The 20,337-nt window shown below is 43.5% G+C and overlaps 1 protein-coding gene and 1 pseudogene across 8 annotated transcripts in view; one reads left to right on the forward strand and one right to left on the reverse strand.

Annotated features, from left to right (window-relative positions):
* PEX6 (peroxisomal biogenesis factor 6) overlaps positions 1-20,099 on the forward strand; it is a 140,233-nt gene extending 120,134 nt beyond the window's left edge. For 3 of the 8 annotated variants that reach the window (XM_085888178.1, XM_085888177.1, XM_085888179.1), the window contains 2 exons: positions 7,041-7,195; positions 19,593-20,099. In XM_085888178.1, the coding sequence (XP_085744304.1) occupies positions 7,041-7,195; positions 19,593-19,759 (322 nt within the window). In that variant the 3' untranslated portion in view covers positions 19,760-20,099. Of the gene's footprint in view, positions 1-3,367; positions 3,510-6,498; positions 6,577-7,040; positions 7,197-19,592 lie in introns of those variants that run through there. The other 5 variants (XM_085888180.1, XM_085888183.1, XR_015060037.1 and 2 more) reach the window with 4 other exon arrangements.
* Positions 11,424-12,840, reverse strand: LOC147023116 (uncharacterized; annotated as a pseudogene).
* Positions 20,100-20,337: the final 238 nt, after the last annotated feature.

Here is a 20,337-nt window from a genome sequence, read left to right on the forward strand (position 1 = left end):
TTCATTTCTTAACCCATTTCGTCCGAATGGGGTGCAATGTTGATGCATCGTGACCACAATTGTATGAATTACTCCCATGGTAGTTTTTATTGTGAGGTATTTTTGTTTTAGCGACCTGGGTACAAAAGCTTGCAAGCGCATGACCATGATCAGATGTCCACCAGGCAGGAGACCGTGTGTCTATGTCGGTGTTACGTATTCGCCTTTCCCTCCTGGCAGATTTGTCGATATTTGTTATCACGTTGGAATGGCATTTATATTCGTTTACATAATTAGTGTTTAACATTTTATTTTGTTATATTAATGGTATAGTATTAATTCATTGGCATGAAAATATAGAGATATAAGTGTAAAGAAGATGTAGGAAATTATAAAAGAACAGGGTGAGGAAAAGGAAAAGGTGGCGTTTCCCCGATCGGAATGGAAGGCTGTGACATTCATTCTTCCCTCATGGGTGATTTAAAATATCTCTGGAAGACTGCTGCCTTGAATTATCACTTTGACAGGGCTTAATATTTCTCCAAAGGTACAATTCTTATTCAATCATCTCCCAAAAGGTCACGGAGAACTTGCGTGCAATTGAAATCTGTGGTGGCATCATATTGCTTTTCATGGTATAATACATAAATATGCTTGTGGTCGGTTTGATCGGGGGGGGGGGGGGGTGGGGGGTTCGAAACCAGATGCAACCGGAAAAGCGACGAGCGAGTCAGTCGGTCACAGTTGGAACTAGAAGGGCAGTCGGTAGAGCGCATTCCTCATCGGGCCCATTACATTTTTGAAATATCATGTTACACATCGTTTTTGGCCCCATCTCTCAATGGTGAAGAATCACTTCTTCACCAATGGTGAAGATAATTAAATAATTATCAAATCCAGATCCAGATTTAGATCTTGGAACTGACGGTGGGGCGAAAAAGAATTTTGTCTCTCGTCGGACAATGGATATCATTGACCAGAGCAGCTGGGCCAGGCTGAATGGCAGAGCTGAGCTGTTCAGGGATCTGAGGCATAACACTGTACGTGCACTAATGGTAGACAAGGATGGCTATGTGCGAGGAATATGTGAGGGGGTAGGCCTTACAGCATCACCTGTGGCCAAGTGATTCTTGTCCTGCTGACAGGAAAGAGGAGGAGGAGATTAGGACCATACTCGTTGCAGAGCGTTTGTGCTGCTTAAGCAGTCTCCTTGGCTATTGGGCACAGTCTTGGATGGGTCGTCACTCCGACACAGTATACCAGCACGCTGGCACTCATTTTGCTGACCTCGGAAGGATGACAGGCCGAGTTAACCCTACCTGGTATTAATTCAACAGCTGAGCTGGATTTGAACTCAGGACCCAAGGATCCAAAGCCTGCCACTCTAACCATTCAGCCAACACCAGGCATCTGCTTACAGGGGAATTCTCGTATTGCGTTCCTCCCAGCCCGTCCTCGGTGTACTGCAGTTGAAGCGGAGGGTGAAGGGCTTTTGATAGAGGAGTCCGAAGTGAAGGCCCGCTGGGGCAGTTACTTTGAGCGGCTGTACCAGGCTGATCCACCAGCTGTCGAGTTAGATGTCAGGGGTGTTGCTATCCCTATTGCTGACGCTCCAATCAACCGTGGTCCACTTTTGTGGAAACAGGCTACGGTAAACCGGTTGAAATGGGGTAGAGCTCCGGCGATCTGTTACATCCATGCTGAACTTCTCTAGGCTGGTGGAAATTCTGTACTCGTGTCGTTGCATGCTGTTCTGTGCTCTGCCTGGAATATAGGCATCATCCCAACTGTGACTGTAAGAGGTGCCTTGTTGTCCCTCTCTGGAAAGGGAAGGGTGATCGCCAAGACTGTAACAACTACCGACGGGTGAGGCTGCTCTCAGTGCCCTGCAAGGTGTTTGCTCAGATAATTATTGATGGGGTTCGCCACCATCTGCTTGAGCACCAGTGTGCAGAGCAGTGAGGCTTTACACCAAAGAGGTCAACGATTGACCGTATCCTTGCCCTTTGGGTCCTCACCAAATGCAGACGAGAGTTTTGGCAGGGGCTGTTTACAGCCTACGTTGATCTCTGCACAACGTTTGATTCAGTGAATCGGGATGTGCTCTGGAGGATTCTTGGTCTTCGTCGGGTACAACCAAAACTGATCAATCTGATGTCTGAACTATACTCTGGTGCTGAGAGTGCAGTGAGATGTGGTGATATCATCTTTGTATTGACTTATTTCCAGTTGTTACTTGAGTTCATCAGGGGTCTGTACTGTCCTCCACGCTTTCAGCGCTTTTATGGACTGGATTCTGGGAAGGATTTCGGAGAGATCAAGTTTGTAGTGCATCGTTCAGGAATGTCAAGATGCCTGACCTTGATTTCGCAGTTGATGCAGTCATCTCTGTGGAGACTCTGGATATCCTTTTGGGGCCCCTCGAGGTGCTGAATGAGGAGTCGGAGCCACTGGGATTACGGGTTTTCTGGGTTAAAACTGTTGTTGTTGAAAAAAAAAAGGATGTGGAGGTCACGGAGAGATTCGCTTTCCTTGGCAGTGATACTTATGTCTCTGTTACCTGTGAGCCAGAGTTCAACAGATGTGTGGGTCAGGCCTGGGGAGTCATGGATTCACTTGATCATGGGATGTGGCACTGCCGGTACCTGTGCGGGAGGATGAAAGTCTGAGTCTTCAGGCACTTGGTGCCTCCAGTCTTGCTCTATGGATGTGAGACTGACTCTGACCAAGGATCTGAGACGGAGTCTAAATTCCTTTGGTACCAGTTCTCTTTGGAGAATCCTTGGCTATCACTGGTCAGACTTTGTGTCCAATGATCGGTTGCTGAGAGAGACTCAAATGAGATTTGTTTCCTGCATAGACCGTGAGCATCAGCTGCAGCTGTATGGACATGTGGCTCGTTTTGCTAACGCTGATTCTGCTCACTGGATTCTCTCAGGAAGGGAGCCTCATGGGTGGAAGAGGCCAATGGGCTCACCACATGCCTCATGGTTGCAGCAGGTTGATCAGCATCTCATTAAGATGGGGGATGGGCCAGACATCTGCCTGGGGGATGGCCAGACAGAGGCCCCTGGAGTACCGGCGGAAAGTGAACGCAGCGACACGCTGTTCCGGCGCATGCTCCCATACCTGACCTGACCTGACAATCCAGTATGCAAGAAAACACGAGGGGGTGGCTGGGTAGTGAATGCTCTGGTTTACACTGGAGCGAGGGTAATTCCACAAAACTGTTCCAGTATGTGACGTGTGACACCTTAAAACACTTGTATTAAAAGTCCTGTCAAGGTATGTGGCATTTAGTATTCATTTCTTTTATGATAACAAAATGCTGTATTAACTGAAAAGAATCTTCCCAGCAATTGATTTTTATTTATTTATTCGTATGCAGCCCGTGGCTGCTTGGCTGCATCATTTTCTGGGGGCACAGCGCTACTGCTGCTCTAATGCCCTGTTACTGGTCCTCATTTTGCCAACGTCAGAAGGATGGCAGGCTGAGTCAACCCACCTGGTGTAAATTCAACGTTAAAAAGGTGCTTGAACTCAAGACCCTTAGATCTTAAGCCAGCCTCCCTAACCGTTAAGCCAACACCAGGCTCCAATAATGAATGTTCAGGTTAAATAAAAAAATATATATTCCCCAAATATCACTTTCTTTTGCAGAGTTATTTTGTTACAATTTGGATGGGGTCACCCCCAAAATGCATATTTTAACATCCATGTTTTTCAAAAATTTCTAAGGGGGATCATACTCCCTGATCGCAAAAATACGTGAAAATGTGGAAAAAAAAACCCCCCTTAGTAAAATTTGCTTTTGCTCAGTACTTTCCACTTTTCAAAAATTCTGCAGTTTCACCTGTAAATGAGCAATGTCTATTGAACAAAATGAGCATGCAACTTTTAGACTGTCATCTTTAACCTTCCAGAAATAGTTCAAAACTGCACTTCTGAATCTTTTGAACGATATGTTGTCAAAACTTTATCAGTTGATGTATTGCCAAACCATCCGTCAGCAAAGCAATCAGTACATTTTACTGGCCAACTCCAAATGCCTTGCTCTTCATTGAAAAGGAACACTCCAACCCTTGGGCTGTGTTTAGTTTGCAAGTGACTTGCTTTTCCTGCTATATTGCAAACGGGATGCGGATGACACGGGTGTTTTCCTTTTCAGTTAATACATTACCAGGTCATGTGTAACCGAAGCATGCCCAACAGGGACCAAAAAAAAATCCCCCGAAAAAAAAACAAAACGCTTCTTTCCCTGAAGTGGCAATCGCTTGGAATCGACGTCGATTCCGGTTCACTTTTCAATTTCTTTCCATTCCATGGTTGGAATTGAGTACTTTGGAATCGATCTGCCCACTACGATTAAGCACTCAAGCAAGCACTCCATTGAAATGGTTGATAAGCTATGCCTGGCTAGGTCATACTAAACACCGCCTGGAGACGTCCGGAGTATCAAACAATCTGTGAATTGGATAAATGAACACTTTTTTTTTTTAGCAGGTGGAACTGCTGCTAAATTCATTACTGCAGTTTAATTTTTTTCATCTGGTTCAGGTGAAGAGATTCTGGAGGTTATCACATTTCAGCTGTCATGCTTATAAGCATCTAGAGAGTTTTATTCGCACATTATTTGACACTCCCGACGTGTCCGGGCAGTGGTCCTCTCCCGACGGTGGTTGTCATCGAAGGTGTCCGGGCGGTAGTTGGCTTCAGACGGTGTTGATAGTATGATCGGGAGAAAATGTATTTCAGGCATTGCAGTTGGACCCCGCTATTCACGGATTCGCTATTCACGGTTTATGAAATGCAACCTGCTTCGACATTCGTGGCCCTGTTCTTCGCGTATTCATGGTTGTTGTTTTTCACGTTTCGCAGGTGTATTCGCGCTTTGTTAAGACCCCAGCAAGCTGACAGAAGGCTGACTCAGGGGCTGACCAAGGATGATGCCTTGATAAAGGATGATTAAATAAGGCCTTTAATTATCTTCTGAAGGGGTGTTTAAATTAACCCAAACACCCAATTTTCATTCATACACTCCCGTGGAGTTCCCTCAGTATTTATGCAAAGTTTCAAGCTGCGAGGTTTCATAGTTTTGGAGTTATGGAGGAGGCACAGGAGACAATGGTGTACCATTACACAATTACAAGTACAGGAGTGGATCAATGGACAAATCAATATAATACCGGGGGTGTTTCAAAAGTCTTGGTACTATTTCAACGCTTTATTTTGAAAAAGGTACACAAAATTAACAATCACCCCTCATAAAGGAAAGACTCGGGCGATTTTTGTAACTTGGTTTATAATGATGGAACGGCGTTAATGATGTGCTTGATGTCACCCCTGTGGCGTACACTCTGCGTTCACTCTGACAGCAAAGTTCTGTGTCATCGTCTTGCATGTCAGAGGTGACATGGACCTCACACACTCCTCATTTGGCTCTCTTTAGCTGATGGAAGTTAAGAGAGTTGTCTTTGTAAACCCTGTCCTTTGCGTAGCCACACAAGAAGAAGTCCAGTGGGTTGAGGTCTTGGGAATGGGGAGACCAGATGTGCTCTGTCTTGAAGGAGATTACCCTGTCAACAAACTTCCTTAAGAGAGTGTTTGATCTCCACTTTGTACACATAAAGTTCCATGTCCTGCTTCAGGATACGAAAGACCAAACTCTTGTGAGCGCCGTCGAGAGGATCTCTTTGGACTTTGAGTGAGATTGTCTCACCGCTTCAATGTTCTCTTCTGAATGCCCAGTCTTCTTTCTCCCTGATTTAATAAGAATGTGAACAGTTCCTTCCTTCTGGAACTTCTTGTCTCTGTGAATAATACAGTTCTTGCTGGGTCGTTGTCTCACTTTGAAATGTTTGTGATAAAGCCGCTGAGTCTTGATCACAGACTTCGTCTCGAGGTACCATTCTACCATTTTACTTTGTTGTTGTGCTGTTTATGACGTGTTTACTCCAAACTAATGAAACTTGGTGGAGACAATTCCCAAACTTCCAAGAACATAACCTGAAAAATAAATAATAATTACAATTAATAATGTTCAATGGAGATGAAAACCAAATTGTACCAAGACTTTTGAAACACCCTTGTACATGGGATTTGAACCTGGGATCCCAACATCAAGAATCATGGATTCGGATGGGAATGATGAACAGGCCAACCCTGCAAGGCGTTTGGGAACCAGCACACCTGCACCGCTCATGCTGACTCGCCACTTACTCATGATTACGATAGAAATGAGCACTTTAAGCAATGACGAAGGTGAAACTTTTCTCGCAAATCTTGACTGTTTGCCATTAAACTGAAACGATAATGACAAACTCAGTTGAGATTATTGCTGACAGAAATTGACTGAAAAATTGTTGATTCAGAATTTCTCATCGGTAATTAAAAGTTGTGCAAATTATATTTAATCTTGATAAATATTAGGTTTAGTGGCTTTGCAGGTGTTTTTTTGTAATCGGCTCTATTCTCTTCTTCCTCTGTCCTACCTTCTCATATGTGCACAACCCCTTCAAGTCGCATGCGTACACTCTTCTCAATTTGTCCCCCGTGTTCTCACCTGCGGAACCATCTTCCTGAGTCTTGTAATGGATGTTCTTACCTTGAAGACTTCAAGGTCTGCTGCTGACAACCACCTCTTACCCTTGCCCATTTTTTATTGCTCAGCTTTTGTACAATTGTTGAGAGCCTGCTGTCCTTTATTATCCAACTCGTTGCCCTCCTGTTTCCCCTTTCCCTCAAATTTGCGTCTGTTGAACCTTTCTGCTGTTATTATACTCTTCGAATATCTGCTCACTGGATAAGTATCGGGAAATTACTTTACAAATCAAAGCTGTTTAACTTTTGAAAAAAGGTTGTGAGCTACAAACTCTGTTGAATCGAAATGACTATTGTGGAACAAATGATAGGGCTGAATATATTTTCCTTTTAAGTATTTTGTTCTCAAGTTGCAACAAGGTACTCATGGATTAGTGTAAATTTTGCAGACAGAAGTCTTGTTCTAACTATTATTATTATTATTATTATTATTATTATTTGTTTTTATTCTAATATAAAAGTTGGCACTCCCACAGGTTCCAGCTGGCGGTGGATGTTGATCTTCCTTCTGTGGTGGCCAACTGCCCACCCTGCCTAACCGGAGCAGACATGTACTCTTTGGCTTCGATGGCCATGATGGCTGCTTTCCGCCGCAAAGTCATGCTCATCGAGCAAGGTCATTGTGCCAACAATTTCTGTTCATATCGATTTGACTGTCCAAGGGCACGTCAAGTGGATTCAATTCACGTTATTTGTCACGCATACCGACATCAGCTGCAGTAATGACTTGCTTGCTCATGGCATTCTGGGTAAATGGAATGGCATAATTATAAATAAAGTTGCTTTCTTACTCGGTACAGAATAGAATGCAACTGCATTGAGAAGAATAATGAACTGCAACACAGCTGTGACACTATTGATTATTTGATTGTGTTAAGACTGACAATTTACATTTATTACTGTTAGTGAAGCAAAGTTGTCTTTTACTTCACTGATGAAACAGCTGCATATAATGAGTTTTAAGGAAAACTAAATTTCCTTTCTTGGTTAATGGATGCATTTTGAATACAATCAGCTCCTTACTTTTCTTTCATTTCCTCATCACACTTGGAATTTTATTGAGTATGATGTGTTAAATATTTCGGGGCTGGCAGGATATGTCTGAACTCTCCAGCCTGGGTTTTGAATCTCATCCCAGCTATAAACTGTCAACCTAGTGTTTTGCACATGGGCGAGGCATCAGTGTGTGCTTTAAGCCGGAATACTCATCTGCCAGCACGACTGGTTGTTGACTGATGTTAAAGATCTGACGGTCTTTTGTGAAGAGTAGGCACATTATCGCCGGCACCCTGGCAATATTCTTATTTCCTGCCACATTCAGTCAAATGTTGGGCCCGGACAGTCAGTTCCAGAAATACATGGTCATAACTGTTCCCCCTAGCCAACCCAAGAAGGTGATAATAATTAAGGCTGTTAAAGATGTAAAGAAGAAAAATATTTGTGTGTGTGATGTGTGATAATATAACTATGTGATAGTACATTAAATCCTCCAGCAAGTAGAGTCTGATTAGTGATATTGCATTGATGGGTTGACTGACTGCCTGGACACAACTGAGGTTGTGGATCTACTGATGTAGGTAATCTACTGAATGTGGATCTGTGACCAAGATTGTGGATCCACCATTTGGAGAGGATCTGGGCTGAAAGGATCGAAATCTCGATGAAGAACGATGCCCAGCTGATGATCCGTGTGGTCGTGAAACCATTCAATTGCTTACAGGTTGAGGTTCTTATTTTAGGTAAGGGAACTATGTTTTGAGGTTTGCAATTTAAATAAAGTTGAATATAGGATGTTGTGAAATTAACATTCACAGCAATCCTTGAAATTTTATTATATTTGAAGAATAGCGCCGATATTGCACAGTTGTGTGTGTGCATGCGTGCGTGCGTGCGTGCACTAGCAGGCTACCCGTCGGGTTCATAGATATCTCACCTCTAATGAGCAATTTATTTGGAGTGTGTATTTGTAGAAACGGTAATTCAGCGTAAATATTCAGTCAGCAGATATCAAGTGGGTGGAGACGGTAACCTGGACAACCTCATTCCATTCCGCCAGCTAAGATTTCCAATCCATGCTTGTTGTACCTCTGAAGTACTGCTTGTGAGCGAGGGTGTAATTGTAAAAGCTTGGCTGGGAAATGGTTTTAAGCACTTTATGAGCCTACCACCTGATTTAAGGTCTTTCCATGCCAACCGACCACCTCCAGGCACCTAACCCTCTCGACATGACTTATTCGGCCCCAACCAGCCCCCTCTCTCCGTACTCATTGCTTTGCTTTCGGCAATTTCCATTTGGTATTTATCATAGCATTTCATTCTGGGTTCCCATTCGATGATCGATAGATCATTAGTTTAAGCTTCAATTTGTCATTGCAACGTTTGATGTGATGCGAATGGTGCACGAAAAAGGTCATCAAAAGCTTTTCTGAGGGCTATAAAGGGTGTAAAGAGTCTTGAGGAAAAATAGAAAAAGGGATGTAAAGTGTCCAAATGGTTTTAAATTGTCTCTAAAGGGTCGAAGAAGATATTTAGATAGGTCTCTGAAGTCTCTAAATGGGTATGAAAGGATCTAAAGAATGTAAGGGTCTAAATGAGTATGAAGGGGTCTAAGTGGTCTTAAGAGTGAAAAGGTCTAAACTTTCTGAGGGTCTAATAGTCCAGTAGATATGTCAAAAAGATGTTCACTTCCGGAAGAAAGCATGAAAATTTGTATATAGGGGTTTTTGAGTATTCTGAATCCATTTCTAACCAGATCCACGCTGGCAAACCAAGGGATCACACTCAAAATCAAGAAATCCAAGATGGCCGCCCTGCATATTGCCGATTTTGATATTTCGTCAGAACTTTGGCTCTATTTGACATTAAAACATGATCTTGGTGCCGATTTATAGGTTTTTAGGGTCAAAGAATTCAATGAGATGCCTTAAAATACCATAAAATGTGATTGGAACAAAATCCAAGATGGCTGTCCTCTGTAGGTAATGCAAATATCAATCTCATTGTTTTTTTTTTTTCTGTTTGGCATAGAACATGATCTTATGGCTAAATATAGGTTTTTAGGGACAATAAATTCAATAAAGTATTTTTTATTACTATATAATGTATCAGTCGGAAGATCCAGTTACACTTTTAACAAATTTCGATGAACCATTGAGAGCAATATTGTTCACACTCATAATTCACAAAGAATAGAGATGTACACTTATCATTTTTTTTTCATTATTGGGAATGTGCAGGGAATAAACGGTTTTACTGATATAATACCAAACTAGATGAAATGAGTTTGAATTGTATTACAAATGTCAAAAAAGGAACTTAATCTAGGACACTGTCCACGTCTGCACATTGTCCACCACAAAAACACAGCTGTGTGCACGGGAGGCTTGCTTTAGCACACTGGCATCTTCCTGTGCACCGTTTTTTACATGCACACTTAATAAGTTCTCTGCATCCCTTTGATGCTTCTGGCAGGGTACTCCATAAGGGCACCCAGATTCGCTCACTGTCGAGTTGCCACCCCCACTCGGAAGGACTTGGAAGTGTTGGATTGGCCTCCAATGCCTGACCCCAGACGTATGCTGCTTGGTAAGCAGCACGCTTTACATGTTGTAGAAGTGCTGCACGTGACGGTGGGATGTTCTCCAGCTTCCGATTACAGTAGGAGAAGAGATGCTTCCTGGCTTCATTCACATCAGTGAGTTGTGACGTGCGAGAGTACAGCAGAACCACATATCTTTCGAGTTCCTTCAGGTCAGCTTCTGTAACTTCATCGGGAGTAGCAGACAGCCGTAGAAATACTTCAGTGATGTCTGGAAGTGATTTCCATACTTCCCAAGCGGTCTTCTTACCGACGGAGCTCAATGAAGACACCGTGTCACATCCTGATATGGCGGGCATAAATGGGAGGCCTCTGCAGTAATCATTGCCAAGCTCACTGGCAATGACATGTGCTCCAATATACCGAAAGTATGCACCATGGCCAAATGCTAACCAAAGTTCACAATCTTCCGTGCTGATTGCAGTCACAATGACTAGAACTAAGACGTCCGTGTCAGTAGCGTGCACCATGATCCTCTTCATGCCATTGGTGTAGGCAGGGAAGCAGTGAAGCATCATTCGGTAGTCTGCTTCTTCGTGTGAACATGGTTGAAGCCCAGAAACATCAAGTGTTGCAGATGAGGCAACATTCTGACCTTTCGTTGTGACCAGCATCTTCCCTGGCACTGTTGATTCAGATTCGATAACAGTGGCTAGAAATCTGAAGAGCTCAGTCTTGTTGCTGTCAACACGCAAGAAGCTTTTCCAGTTGTGTGGAAGTCGTGTTTTCTCGGAAACTCGAAGAGCTTCTCCAGTACCTCGGCCCTCTCTGGTGTCTGCTTTGAGACTGTCGGCCTTATAGGCATCCCACACAACATTTACTCGTGCAACATGTACAAGTTGCCTCTTGAGATATGGAACAAAGACACACTCTGCATAGTCTTTGAATGTTTTCACGTTTGTTGTGGCAGTCTTCGGATCCAATGTGTGGACAAGAGCAGCCCCGTCAAAGATCTTCACATCCACATCAGGTGTGTTCTGTGGACGTTGGGCTAGTGGTTCCAAACACTTCAGCAATTCAGCTTTTTCTCCGAGTCGCATCATGTTATTTTCAGCCAGAGACGGTGGCCAAGAGTGGTTCTAATGCTGGAAGATGTCCATATCACCATTTCGTGCTTGGCAAGAGATGTACATTCTAGAAAATAGTTGCAGGTCACTCTTCATGTTTGACAATTTGGCTTCTTCATTGAGGGCACTTTCCGCTCTCCAGACTTGAACAATTTAAGATTGTTCTTTGGAACAGTTTCTTAGAGTGGCTTCTCCATCTTCACAAGCCGCGAATCAACGAATGTTTTGTATTGATTCTTTCCTATTTCCTCTGCTTTCGAGATGTTTTTGATGACTTCATCAGCCATGATGACCTTTGTGTCCAGTGTGAGGAGATCATTGCTCATTTCTGTGAAGGGATTACCAAGCTCATTTATAACATCTGTCACGCTTTGTACATTTGAGGCAAATCTCTTTTGTGTGGTCAATGTTTGTTCATGATGTCGGTTGTCATGGGTTTCCTTATGAGATAGGCTCACTTCAACATCATGTATGATCCTGGCCATCTCAGGACCAGCAATCAACCATCGCTTGAGGGCTGACTCATTTTCAGTGATGTCAATTATCCCACCATCTCCTTTCAGCACAGCATTAAGCTGCTCATGCACATGGTCATCTGCCATCATGGAGAAGCAATGGGTGGTCTTTTGGGTTACAAAATGACCTTCTCTGAATTCTTTGTCAACACCTGGGCATTCATGTTGTAGCTGCATTAAATCTCGCACATGAAGTGGTAACCACTTGGCATAGTGGAAGTGATCCATGGCAAACATCCAAGGCACTATTCTCCCCAGGGTGCTAATGTATAGCTCAAAGTTTCCTTCGCGCTGTGATTGCATGAACTGAAGGAAGAGAACTTCAAGGTTGAAGGTTTTGCTCCAGTATCGAAACTGGGGATGCTGAGTCTCCATGAGTGTGCACCAGTCATTGAATGACATCGCTGGATTTGCTTCTGCCTCAACTTCCATTTTGTAGGAATTGTATGCTTGGTTACGCAAGCAAAAAAGTGCAGCAGCTATTACTTGATGAGCCCACTGAGAACGGGCTGTGAATGATCCCTTCTTGAGAGCATCACCTCTACCATCAGTTGTAACGTTTGCAGTCGTCATCACACTCACCCATCCACTGCCATCTAGCCAGTCTCCTAGAACTTTGAGCAAGGCCATCTCGATATGCAAACCGCCCATCATCACCACGAACTTGTCTTCCCCGTAGGTTTCTGGCCAGGTCCACTGTATCTTCTTGGCAATTACAAACAGTGGTTGATCAACGGTCAATATTGGGACTTGTCCAGGATGTTCTGAGTTCTGTAGCTTGAGCGATTACATCCATACCATGCTTTACCAACGCCAGAGAATGAGCATTTTCTCGAAATAATGGCACGAGTCCAGATATTGCTGGTGGTCTGGGGCAGGAATCTTGTGATGCTGCGAAATGTGTCGACCAAGAAATATCATCTGCATTCAGTTCAGGTTTCTTCAAAAGATTTTCAACTGGGCTTGCACAAGCTAACTGCATGTCGTCTGAATCAACTGGAGATTTTTCTGGAACAGCTTGTCCCTCTGTCTTGTGTGGAGTAGGGCTATCATCTGGGAAAGCAGCCGGTGGGACAGTCATGTATGACTCCATAATTGGCTTCATCTACCTTGTTCTTGGCATGTTCTTGTCAATGATAGGGGTCTTCTGAAGCTCTGTGCCTGCACATTCATTAGTAACATGCTGTGTGAGAGAGATGGCGGTTCCATGGAATGCACTGAAGTGGATGAAGGATTGTGGTCGATGTTGTCCAGATTGCCTGTTGTGAAAAGATCCTTTCTCAGGACTCTGGGGTACACAACTCCTCCAACATCTTCAAAAGAGGCCAATGCACTGTTTGCTACATCAGTTGCTATCTGTTGTACTCGGTCATAAGATACAGACAACCCTTTCTCAAAAAGGGTGTCGATCAAGTCACGCTTTCGGGTCTTATTGTGGATCAGCAACCCAATGTACAGAGGGAGTCTAGTTTCACGTTCCAGGCTGTGTCGAGTGGTTGGAGCAGTGGCTTCTCTTCTACTACTTTTGCTTGTGTTGAATGTAATCAATTCAACTATGGATATTGCAGCTGTTTTCACAACATGGTTGTTTTCCATCTGATTTTTTATGTTTGTACTGCCAAGTACCATCTGAACTAACGCCATCAAGAAGGCCGTGTTGTCATCATACTGCTCGTCTGTCAGTGATCCTGTGAACGTATAGTGCTTCTGAAATATCTCATTCCTGATTATATTAGCAGCTCTCATAAGAACAACAGCATCACTCTCACAGTCCCGTTTCTTTGCCTCCAACAATGTTTCTCCAACGTCATCCTTGAATGTCAGCACGACCTCATACTTGCTTTTATGCGCTTCCAAGTCAGGAATTTGTGCAAGAAGCTTTTCTTTCAAACGAGTTGAGTTTGTGCGCTCTGGCATATCGCTACCAAGTTGCTGAAGTCGTGACCTGTAGAGTCGTACAAGGCTTGATATTTGAACTCCATTGTTGATTTGAAAAGTTGCAGTCTCTCCTTCAGGAGAAAATACCACTGCAGAGGTATCTTCATACTTAATTTGTATGGCCTTCACAATCGACTCAGGGATGATATATGCATGTATAGTTTGGAAAAGTTTATTCCTGTTAATGGAGTCGAAGGCTTTCCTGAACTCTATGAAGATGATAACAGCCTCTTTTCGGTGATTGTGTACTTCCTCCATGATGCGCCTGAGAGCAAGGATCTGAGAAGATATAGATCGCAGAGGCCTAAATCCATTTTGATTTGGGTGTAGGATCTTTTCTAATTCAGGGTGAATTCTGTTGAGAAGGAGTGATTGTAATTTTTTTCTGCTGTTTGAGTTAAACTTATTCCACTGGAGTTTTCAGGAAGCGTTAAATTTTCTTTCTTGGGTATTGGTACAATGCCTGCTTTCCCCCATTCTGGTGGGCGCTTTCCGAGGTACGTTTCATTGCAGAATTTCAGCAAGATTTTTCTTAACTTTGGAAGTCGCCAGACTTCGATTGGAATACCATGAAGACTGGGGGCTTTTCCAAGTTACATTTGTTTTATCGCTGTGTCAAGATCTACTGATGAAAAGATGCCAGCAGTAATGTTGGAGTTGACCTCAAAAAAAGGGATTGATTGGATTGTTGGGTAGGCTGGTATTATCAGAAGAGAGCAGTTTTTGGAAATGAATTTTTTTTTTTTGTATACCTTGTCGAGGCTCGTATGAGAGCTAACACACAACGCACAGCAAGGGGGCATGAGACAAGAGGGGTGGGAGTGGGAAGGACAAAACAGTGGTGAACAGACACATTAGGAGATCTGTGGAAGGGAGAGGGATGGGGTGGGAACATGGGGAATGCAAGATGGACGTTACAGGGACTCTCAGGAAGGAAAGCAGGGAATTTGAAGGAAGTGGGCTTGGGTGGATTAACTAGGGTAGAAAAGATCGAGGATTTGGATGGGGGATGATAAGAGGTGGTGGTGAACAGCTGTTTTGAAGGCCTGTAGGGAAAATTGGGATTGAATAGAGTGAGGGAGTTTATTCCAAAGGTGGGAAAAAAGAGGAATGAAAGAGTGAAGGTGAGAAGTGATTCATGATTTTGGTAGTTTTACCAGAAGGGGGTTGTTGACGGACCTTGAGCGCCCTGCGGAAATGTGGTGGGGACAAATCGCAGAGAGAGCAGGGGTGGGGCAAGACCGGAGAGGAGATGGAAGAAGACAGAAAGACCACCAACCTGCCGGTGGTGAGAGTGAGTGGCCCAAAGACTCAGCCTCATCGCAGGAGATGCCAATGATCTGAAATGTCTTGGTTTCCACAGCGTGAAGTTTTCCAGGGATCTAAATGATTCTCACTTTGGATAAAACCTTGGATAAAGTTTTAGATTTCTTTCCAAAAAGACGTTTCACAAGATTCCAGGCATTACGGAGTGTGCTGATTAATTCCCCCTTGTCAAAGCCCCCCAGTATATTATGAAACCACTTTTCCTGGGCTTCATCGTACATATAACAGAATGTAGCTTGTATTGTAGATACAGTCTCAGGTTGTATATTTGTTGGCAGGATTTGCACTCCGGTCACCACAAAACATTTCACTCCACAAAACACACTGCAGTGTGTGCGTTGGGGTTGTGCTGAGGTGTCTTCTGGTTAACCGGAGGTGGTCCCTTCAGCTGGGTGCCAGGACTTCCCTATCCCTAAGAGATGGGGATGAGCCAGGCATCTGCCTGGGGAATGGCCAGACAGAGGCCCCTGGAGTACCGGCAGAAAATGGACACAGCAAGGCGCTGTGGCGCATGCCCCCAATGTACGTATTTGTATGTATGTATGTATGTATGTATGTATGTATGTTGTGCATTGAGGACAGCATCACAGGCAGGGTTTACTTCAGCAGTTCCTTGAACACTAATTTTAACAGCTTTTCATGGTATCAATATAGTCGAACCAACTTTATTACATATATCAACAAAATCTTTGTTTGTGCTTCACTGATTTCTTTCTAATATATCCCATTCAGTAGAAATTTGATTTTCGATTTGGGAGGCTATGCAAGGATCAGTTGAGACAATATCCCAATGAAGTCTGGACCTGTTTGTGTTCTTTTTTGATCGAACGCTAAGCCTTATCTTTGTGAAAATGATTCTGTGATCGAAGCAAATTGGGTCTGATGAAGTGACCTTGAGAATCCATGATACTGTAACTTCATCTTTTACGACACAGGATGAAATCAATTTGAGATGTGGTTTTGGTTGGTGCACGGAATGTCCAATGGTTGGTGCATGGAATGTCCAGAGTCTTGATTTGGGTTTTTGAAAGAGAGTGTTACTTATTAAAAGGTCATGCTGATGGATGAAATCAAGAAGGAACTGTCCATTTTTGTTGTTGGAGCTATGGTAAGAAAAGCCGTTCGACATCTGGGCATTAAAATCCCCTCCAAGTACAAGACAAGAATGTTTCGGGATCGATGACTCAATCCGGTTTAGGCTTTCATAGAACTCCTCCACGATTGATGCAGCACTGGCATTGGTTGGAGAGTAGCATGATGCAACATGTGTTTTAGGGTTCCCTTTAAATGTTGCTCATACAATCTGATCTGATACTTTGGTGATTGATACAGGGTTGTTAAGTAAGGAAGATTTGACTATTATTCCATCTCCAACATTTGCTGCTCCTATTCGATTACATGTGGCAGAAGCTGTAAACAAGGTGGATCTGCCAATTCTGGTGTTTTGAATATCTGAGTCCAACAGCACTGTGTAACAAATTTTTATTTATTTTTTGTCCTGGGTAGTAAGTGTTATTTCCTAATTGCTTATGCCTCAAAAGTATACGTAGAAAATGGATATTATTCCCCTCAAACTTTGCTTTTGTGACCAGGAGAGTGATTTTTGAGACAAAAAGACCTCATTGTCTTGATCAGAGATCTTGGTCTCACTAAGTCTAATGCCGAGCTTCTGACGTCGAGGCTCAAGCAGTGGAATCTGTTGGATAAAAGTGTGCAAGTCGCAGATCAGAGGAATCGCCACCAAGTTTTTTTTTTCCAGCTTCTTCACCAGTCAAGATGGACTCTGCTTCTGCTACAATGTGACCAGTCTGTTCGAGGCGATCGGAATCGCCTGTAACCCGAACGAGTGGTGCCTCTTCATTGACAGCTCATCCAGGAGCCTCAAAGCCATGCTGCTCCATAACGGGAACAAGTACCCCTCTCTTCCACTGGCTCACTCGGTGCACCTCAAGGAGGATTACAATAGCGTCAAGACCTTGCTGAATGCCTTGAAGTATGATAAGTATAGCTGGGAGGTCATCGGAGACTTCAAAATGGTGGCATTCATGATGGGTCTCCAAGGCAGTTGGACCAAGTTTCCCTGCTATCTTTGCCTTTGGGACAGCAGGGACACCAAGGCGCACTACCACAGGCTGGACTGGCCACAGCAGACCGAGTTCTCCGTGGGGAGGAGCAACGTCAAATGGGAGCTACTGGTGGACCCCTAGAAGGTGCTGATGCCACAACTGCACATCAAGTTGGGATTTATGAAACAATTTGTCACAGCTCTAGATAAGGAATCGGCAGCCTTCAAGTACGTTCAAGACTTCTTCCCTAAGCTGTCTGAGGAAAAGGTCAAAGCCGATGTCTTCGTCGGACCACAGATAAAGAAGATCATGGAGTGCAAGGAATTTCCCAAGAAGCTCACTCGGGTGGAGAAAGCGGCTTGGAACAGCTTTGTCACAGTGGTTCGGGGCTTCCAAGGCAATCACAAGGCCGAAAACTGTGGAGCTCGTTGAGACTCTGGTGAACAACTTCGGCACCATGGGCTGCAGGATGTCCCTCAAAGTCCATATCCTTGACGCTCATCTTGATAAATTCAAGGATAACATGGGAGCGTACTCGGAGGAGCAAGGCGAGCGCTTCCACCAGGATATACTGGACTTTGAACGCTGCTACCAAGGGCAGTATAACCAGAACATGATTGGAGACTACATTTGGGGGCTGATTCGTGAAAGTGATTTCGTGTATAATCGTAAATCTCGAAAAACTACTCACTTCTAAATCTTTTGTGGTCATTTTTGTATAAACTTAGTAGAAATGCATGTTAATTTTGATTCATACATTTTTTTTTCTGACTTTATGCGAATGAAAAGACAATTTCACCCGTTTTCTCATTGAAAATAGGTGAATGTCAAAAAAACCCCTCTCCTGGTCACAACAGCAAAGTTTGAGGGTAATAATAGCCATTTTCTATACTTTAGAGGCATAAGCAATGAGGAAATAACACTTACAACCCAGGAACAAAATTTCTGTTCCATAGTGTAGTTGGTGAACTATTCTGTGTTCTTGAATACAAATCGCAGAGATATTTAAGTCATTAATGGACTTGTCAAATTTTTCAATTGCACAAGTGCAAGAAAGACTACGACAGTTGAGCTGCCCAAGAAACTATGGTTTCTTCGGGTGGCAAATATCACCAATATTACAACTAAATTTGTACAAAAGAAACGTTTGTATTGATTGGTCAAAATCATTGGCAACACAGCAAATCTGTAGCATAAATCTCAAAGGAAGTGTGGAGAGGCGAGCGTATCGAGCCGATCCATGCCAAATAGTGCATATAAAACCGAAAAATATGGGTGGACCTTTAACCCGAGATGAGGTGTGTGTGTGTGTGTGTGTGTGTGTGTGTGTGTGTGTGTGTGTGTGTGTGTGTGTGTGTGTGTGTGTGTGTGTGTGTGTGTGTGTCCAAAGAAGTTCAGCACCTCAGGACTTGCACCCTGAACCAGCCCTCGTGACCCTCATTCTCTCCTTGCACACCGGGCGGGAGCTCTGGTGTCCGTCCTCTCAGCTCCTCTTTGTCCTGCTCTTTCTCTTGGAGTTCTGGAGTCCCCGTTCTCTCTTATATCTCCGAGGTCACTTATGCGCACTTCGTCTTCACACTCGAGGCCTCCTGCATGTTGGCACCTCTGGTGTGACCTTTCTTTCCTCTCCAGGCCCTTCTTCCTGGTCTCGATACTCCCTGATTCTTTTTCATGTCAGGAGCTCTCTCAAACCGTTCCTTCTTTTCCTTCTTGGCTGCCTTCTCTTCAAAATGCCCTTTCTTCTGAACCGCTGGGCCGAGTCTTCTTCCAGGACATCCCACCCACCGGGCGGCCCCAATAAAAATAAAAGTCAATCTCTGCTTCTGGGCCGTACAGGGCATTACGCCACCTTGGCTGGTACACACTAACCAGACAGATCGCGAAAGCCTTTTTGTAGCGTGTGACCCATTTCATGATGGGAATTCCTCACCTGGCCCCGCCTGCAAACAAGCGGTGTTTCTGCATCCAATATTACTGACTATCCTGTCTATAAATTACATATGCTGCCTCCTCAGCATCACGTGTATCAAAACGACTTACTCTGTAAGGGCCCTGATACATGGCAATCTCGCCCACTCGAATCACATGGACCATATTGTAATGCATGACCATATTGTAACTTCACAGACGAGCTATGGATCCCACTCCACCCCGACATAACAATATGTTGTCAAACTCTAATTTTAAGGAACAATTTGCTAATTTTAGTATTTCTCTTAAAGTAAGTCTGTCCACAAAGTCTTGGTCTGGTTTTAAAATTTTATTACAATTAAACCAAACAAGACTGTGGACATGTTGTATAATTCCTACACATTAATGGAGAAACAGATTTGTAATTCTCCATCTGTTTATAACAAACTCAAAGTGAAAACCTCATTCCATCCTTGAATAGGTTTAAAATTGTAATCCTGTGTTGGTATCCAGCCATGCTCGCAGCACCTATTGTTGTTTTTCATAATAAATTATCTTGCACTCCTTGTCCTTCATTATCCCTCACCCACAGGAAAAGATACAGAGGAGAGTGCTTTGGAGGTGAAAGCTGTCGATTTTGATACGGCCTTGGAAATGCTACAACCCTCTGTCTCCTCTGAGCAGCTGGTGGAGTGTCGTAAGGTCCGCAACTTACTCCAAGGATCGCCATCTGCTGTCTCCAAAGCTTTCAGATTATAGTCCCTGGGCAATGAGCAGCAACTACTGATTGTAGGAGGTTCCTGTTGAAAAGGAAAGAACAATGATCTCAAGAGTATATTATAGGATGGCAGCAGACGTGTTTGGAAATGTCAGTAAACTATCAAGCTTGGCATTTCCTCTTAAACTGTCATATATATGAAAACAAAAAGTATTTCATATGGTTGTTGACTTTGGTTTAAATATAGCACATAGATATTGTACACACTTTTGATGTTGCCTATAAGACTTCAAAGATTATTTGGTTGCCATCAAATTACTGATTCAAAAACTGGTCTTTTGTAAAATTCGAGACTTTAAATTATAAATGAGATGAAGTTTATTTTCATGTCTTTTTGTTTACAATTTGTGGGGGATAGGGGGGGAGAGGTACTGTTTTTATACGATACACAATTCTGGAAAATCCTCAGTCGATCGATGCTCACAACGTTTCAGTGATAGTTTTGGAGAGTTCATTTCCATTCAAACATGCTAATAACCGTGCTTGCCTTACATACGCAAGACCCTCTTGGCTCTGAAGACATCATGACACCAAAGGAAAAGGAAAGGAAATAACTTTT

The sequence above is a fragment of the Eptatretus burgeri genome, chromosome 7 (genome assembly GCF_056783735.1).
Source record: "Eptatretus burgeri isolate ZD-2024b chromosome 7, Ebu_testis_v1, whole genome shotgun sequence".
NCBI classification, from domain to species: Eukaryota; Metazoa; Chordata; class Myxini; order Myxiniformes; family Myxinidae; genus Eptatretus; species Eptatretus burgeri.